Below are 6,134 nucleotides of genomic sequence, written 5' to 3' on the forward strand. Positions count from 1 at the left end.
CTAGATTATCAATGTCAGTTTGTTTCAGCAAGATTTCCACTGTTGCCAGTAAATCCCCCAAACTAGTCCGTTTATATGTGTGCAACTACAATTCTCTTCTAGCAGCTTCCACAGGCCTCATTCTTCCGACTACTATGCAAACACATGCTTAAATTACCACAGGAGCACCAGCAGCCAGCCCTCTCCCAAAGCCTTCACGCTCTCTCTGACGGTCACGGGACAGCGCAGGGAAGTGATCCACAATAAACTTCAGCCACCACCCACAGGAAGGCTCCTAAGCTCTTTCTCACAGCACGGCTGGTTTTCTAGATAATATGGCCTCTTTAATAATGCAAATACAAAATGGTACAGATATTTAGTATCAGATGGCAGTAGTGTAACAGGACCCCCCACACACACCTTGCATTGAGTGCAGATTGGGAGTACAGGTTCCCAATGCACTAGAGAATAAACTCTTTGGGTTTTTTCTTTTGCAAATGTGTTGTTGACCCTGTCATTGATGCATGCACGTCTTTGGCTATTTTAAAATCTTATATCCACTGGTATTACTGCTTCCCCAGGGGCATGCAGTAATCAGGTACTATTTTTAAACTCTTCAGTCAACCATGACTTCCTTTTTATCTGTCCACCCTGTAGCTGCTGTAGGGAGTCAGCATAGCATTCCTCATCTTTTTGTGGTTTCTACTTATAAGGAATAGGCAGGACAAGTAGTTATTCTTGTTGATGCCAGAATACTACACAAGTTAGATTACAGGACGAAGTACAGATTGAATCATGTCTTAGAAATTCACCCTCCAGTGTCACATTTTACCCGAGTTAATGCAAACCAGAACTCATGCTACACAAGCACAAGTACAAAGCTCTCAGTTCGTTCCCAAAGCTCCCACGGCATTTTCCATGCCAGCCATATATATTAAAAAAAAAAAAACAAAAAAAAACTAATAATACAACACATTCCTATATTTGTTTGCGGAGCTGTATGTGGGCAATTTCTTGAGTCATTTAATTACAAGAAAGCTGAGACCTGAACAAAGGAATACACTCAAAGTTTGGTTGGTTATTGAGGGCAGTCCTTGTCTTCCTTTCCCCCAAAATGGAAAGGTCCCAATGTGTTTGAAGTGCAGCTAGAAGAAATGGAGATAGCAGATGCCACACCAAACCTGGACACTGATACAACTGTGAGACTGCTGGTACCTACACCTTTTCTGAAAACTGCATTATTTGATGGTAGTACTGGGGTACATTATTTGATGGTAGTTTGCTGGGCCCATGAAGCTGGTACACCTTTCTGCTTGGCCACCAAGCAGCAGCAGGACCCTGTTGATTGCTACCCATCATGCATTAATAGGCATTTTGGGGTGAAGGAGTGTGGAAAATACTGGAAGAACCTCAAACCCATATCTCTGATTACACTGTAACACATACCAGCTATGATCCCCCCCATAGTGCTATGTTGTGGGAAAGAAATCAATCAGCCCTTCATCCTGGGAAGACCAGGGAACTATGACTTGCACACCAAAGCACATAAAATGGTTAAAGAGCTGTGTCAAGGTCTGAGGCACCATCATACAGTCCTGCAGCCTCTCAGACACATTTTTGCAGGAGCATCTCAAGAGCAACAGAACAAGTAGAGCCACTTCAGGAACTAATAAGAGAAAGCATCAGGAACAGCAATCATACCTCCGAAATACTAAATACTTGTTGCAATTACTTGCTCACAGTATTTAAATAAGGAATGCTATGCCACCAAAAGCAGAGCTACGTGAGAATGTTCTGTTGGTTTTTTACTCAGTGCATTAGCTTTTCTTTTTTGTACAACATGCTGTTACCTTTTAGTTTATGAGTACTTCGCTCAAATTGTTGTACAGGACATGATGTACCAAGACAGCATTGCTGAGGACAGCCACCTTGAGTATGTGTTTTAAAGATCTGAGTTACAAAAAAAAATTAAAAATCAGGCATAAGGCCTATTTTTTTTACATATGTTCTAGTGCTATTCTTTCCACTTTACTATATTCCGTTCCTACTGTCTTGGGCAAAGAAGCAGCCTTGAATCTGAATTTCACAGTTTACTTTATTGTCAACTAACATAAACTTTAAATTAGCAATTCTGGTGCTGAGAAATAAACCAAACACTTAAGGGAAATATATCAGCTTCCCCCCAGACACCTCTTCTGACCCCTTCCTGGTCTGCTATCCCCTCAGTGCCTTTGAGGGGGCCATGGATGGTGCAGGAGATTGGGCTCAGCCACTGTGGTTCCTCTTCTTTTGCTGGTCCTTGTTTCTCACTGCACTGCTCTGGTGTGGCCCTCTCCACTAGCCACTGTCCCTCTAGAGTCATACATCCCCCGGTGTCTTCTGTGTTCCTGCCCCTGCTCAGTGGGTTTCTTTGCTTCAGCACTTGCTGGTGGCACCTCTTTGGTCCAGCCCTGCTCAGGCTGTGGGCCAGTACAGGGTGGCTGTGACCTCTTCCTCCCAGGTCACCCCTGCAGTCCCCAGCTACCAAGACTCTCCCAGTTATGCCCAGTGCACCTGTAAGATTTTCTGTCATATATCCCAGAGTCACCAAACCACTTTACAGTCATGAGTTACCTAGGGGCACAATGAATCATTTTTAAAGTAGCTTAAAAGGTCATCAGTACGTAAGGACAGTGTAAGAGAGAAAGAGTGGGATTTGTTAATTCCTAGATCCAGCCAACTGCTGTATTACCTGGTGTTAGGCAGCAAGGAGGACATTCATGAGTGCCTCAGGGCAGAGAGCAATGGGCCCTGAGCAAGCGTTGTGCCCATGATGGGGGCTGGTAGGACTGGAACAGTACAGCTAAGTAATTATCCTTAATGTCAGGGGAAACTGTCCCGAAGGTGCTGTTGCAGCTATCTCCAAAAGCTCAGTTATGCTAAATCCAGGAGACTGAAAGTGCTCAGCAGGGAAGGCAGCTCTAGTGGGCCCAAGGAGCCCCCCACAGCCCTCTGCTGCCCAGCAGTGTGTCCTGGATGGGTGCCCCAAAAACTGGCCACACAGCCACAGATCCAGCAGCAGGGACAAGGGACATGCTAGTCCTACCAGCCTGCCAAAATGCCAGGGGGAAAGAACAAGTGCACGTGTGATGTTAGGTCTTGTCAGTACTAGAGATCTCATAAGCAACCACAGCAGTGGAGCTGGGAGGCAGAGGGGGAAAGGAGAGAGGAGTTGGAGAAAGGATTTGGGCGCAGGCAGAGCTTGCAAACCATCCTCCCAAATACAGAGGAACTGCTAACATCCACACAGTCCTTCCCCCCTTCCTGATCCCCCACACCACAGCTCTTTATATGTTTTCTTCAGGCTCACAAACTCTTCCCTAACTACCAGCATCCTGAAGCCTGGGGAAACAGTAATGAATTACTATGCCAAGTGCTAGGAATGGCTGAGAGGGTTTAACCTGGGGAAAGGGAAAACAAAAAGCATGAACTGGTGTTATTGGTACCCCTTCCCTCTCCACAGTGTCGTACATGTTGCATCCTATGCCCTGTAACAGTGGTCTTCAAGGTGTAGCCAGGCACCACGGTTGGGCTGTTTGCCACTAGAAACCATCAACTCAAATGTAAGCCAGTGTAGCTACACAAAAATTTGCACAAGCTGCTCCCCAAGCCAAAAATCACAGCAAAAAGTACAGCGTGTTAGGAGGGGAGAATAAAAATGAGTGACTGTCCAGAGACTAACCTACTGTTCACTTGATTGGAAATGCAAAGCGGTGTGATGACAGTGGACTGGCTGCCCCATAGAATTTCCTCCAGAGAGCTAGCTTGTGCTTGGATTTAACCCCACCACACAGCAATCAAAGTGCGGTCAGATGGAGAACCTGCACCACTCTTTGGAGTCATCCAGTGCCCACCCCATGCATTCCCACCCTGTCAGATTTAGAGTGCACAGACACAGAAGGCTGGTTGCATGAGATATTTATTTGCATATCCTCCCATGTTATAGGGGAAAAGTCCTTGTTTCCTTAAGCAGTTTCAGTCCTAGTGCATCTGGTCGTATGTGCCAGCTCCCTTGTAGGCTCCAACGTAGCCGCTGTTGTCCATCAGATCCTGGCGTCCGGCAAGACCCTTCCCTTTGCCACTCTCATCAAAACGCTCTTTGTGGCTGCCAGTGTATTTGCTAGTGTCCGTCAGCCTCTCGACCCCACCAACCTTGGTGGCTTTCTGCAAGAAAGGAGGCCAGCAGGAGGCAGCCAGCATTAGGAAACAGCTCACAAACAAGCTCTTCGCTACATGAGAGGACAGCACATGTCCCTACAGCAGGGACGGATGGTCCCATGGCAGCTCAAGGTGTACAGCAGGTAAGGAAACTCATGCTCACCGTGGCACCCACACTGCCAGGCTCCTTTCCCTCTAAGAGGCCATACACAGCTTGCAGCGCTTCCTCCGGTGATTTGCCCTTGAAGCGCTTGCTGCAGAGCTCCTTCATGGCCTGCTGGAACTCAGCAAAGGTGATGGTGCGGGCACCTTTGGTCCTATGGTGAGGGGACACCAAGAGGAAAGTTACCTGGCTGCTGAGTGGCAGGGGGATGCGAAACCCCCAGGGCTGCCCCTCACATGAGAGCCCTGCCTGGCCTCTGCCATTCCCCTCTCCCACCTGGCTGTGCTGCCCACCGTGCCTCCCTGCAACACTCACTTGACTTTGTTGAATACGATGTCAATGTCAGTGCTGGTCACGGCTTTCCCATCCATGACCCCACACTCTTTGCACATCTTGGAGAAGTTTTTCCCCGTCATGTCGTTGCCACTGGCAGATGTGTCACCATATATTGCAAATTTACGGAAAGTGTTTTCCACCTCTGACATCTTGTTGCTGTGGAGAAAAGAAATTAACAGGGAAGGAGCTGAGGACCATCTGCAGCTGCTGGACACACACTCATGTCCCATGCTTCTCATCTCCAGCAGAGCAAGGGGCACTACCCACAGGTATCTCTCCACAATGGGACAACCATGATGACCACACAAGTATTGACACAGAACACCTGGGATCCAGGCAGGATCGGGGCAGGAATGGGTTGGCACCCAAGGCAAGGCAAAGGAGGGGTGGAGGTGGGGCTCTGGGGTGAATTAATGACTGCTGCATGTGAAGGAATGAGGCACCCAAATCTTCTGAACCTTTTTGAAATACAAATTTCAGTTAGACTGTCTCAATAACAAATGCCTACATTTGTAAACTGATTCATACTCTGCCTGTTATTTGATGATAAAGAGTCCAGATTTGTCTTCCAGGCCGCAGATAAGCACCTAAATCTCACAGACCTTCTTGCAAGTCATCACCAAGGAGTTGTCCCCATCTCTCCCCATCACACTTCATCCCCTGAATTGCTCCCTGAACTAGGTTGTCCTCCTCCCGACACCAGTAAATTTTCCACTGCTGATTAACTTAGACCACTGCAACCAGGTATCGGGGATCTCTGAGAACATAAAAGACATCACTTGGATTGTAAATCAGTCCACCACAACTTGAGCAGCTGCTTGTGAGACATCCTCAAACCCTTCTGAAATGCCCAGCCTCTCCTACAGCCTTGTGCTTCACCCAGGGCCTCTGGGTCTCAAGGTTGTTTGCAGGCTGCCACTTAACACAAATCTTGTGCGGGTCTGCACCTCTCTAGAGCAAAAACCAGGCAGGCTTGTACCAGGGAGGCTGTGTGCTGCGAGCATAAAGGGAGTAGCAGCGGGCTCTGGGTGGCCTCCTATGACCCTTCCCTTCCTCCCTGGGAGATGTGGACCCAGCTTACCTGCGTGAGCCGGTGGTGATGGTGCTGGCGATGGTGCTGGCACTTTCCCCACTGTCCTGGAGGCAGTGGGCACTCGAAGCCACCCCTCGTGCTTCACTGGCCAGTTGTGACCTCAGCACCCATGCATGTCACAATCCTCGGAATACCCACCACAGGGCAGGGGGTGGGGGTGGGAGAAAAGAGGGGGACAACCCTGTGCCAGCAGAGACATGGTGGTCCAAACCCCTTGGGGGGATTATTACTGTGTGACAAAAACCCAAATACTGCATCTTCTTCACCTAACATAAGCATCACACACTGGAAATGTCATCCATAATGGGACATGTACTCCAAAGGGAATGGGCATTTATCCCTATAACCAGTAAATGCAGCAAGTCC

The 6,134-nt window shown here is 48.2% G+C and overlaps 1 protein-coding gene across 1 annotated transcript; it reads right to left on the minus strand.

Annotated features, from left to right (window-relative positions):
• Window positions 1–3,923: 3,923 nt before the first annotated feature.
• TPPP2 (tubulin polymerization-promoting protein family member 2) lies at window positions 3,924–4,858 on the minus strand. The gene is made up of 3 exons (XM_010568710.1): window positions 4,655–4,858; window positions 4,340–4,493; window positions 3,924–4,182 (listed from the first exon to the last, which is right to left on the minus strand). Exons 1-3 carry the CDS (start codon window positions 4,822–4,824, stop codon window positions 4,000–4,002), a joined length of 507 nt encoding a protein of 168 aa, XP_010567012.1. The 5' UTR covers window positions 4,825–4,858; the 3' UTR covers window positions 3,924–3,999.
• Window positions 4,859–6,134: the final 1,276 nt, after the last annotated feature.

The sequence above is a fragment of the Haliaeetus leucocephalus genome, unplaced genomic scaffold, assembly GCF_000737465.1.
Source record: "Haliaeetus leucocephalus isolate CR32 unplaced genomic scaffold, Haliaeetus_leucocephalus-4.0 Scaffold251, whole genome shotgun sequence".
Lineage (NCBI taxonomy): Eukaryota > Metazoa > Chordata > Aves > Accipitriformes > Accipitridae > Haliaeetus > Haliaeetus leucocephalus.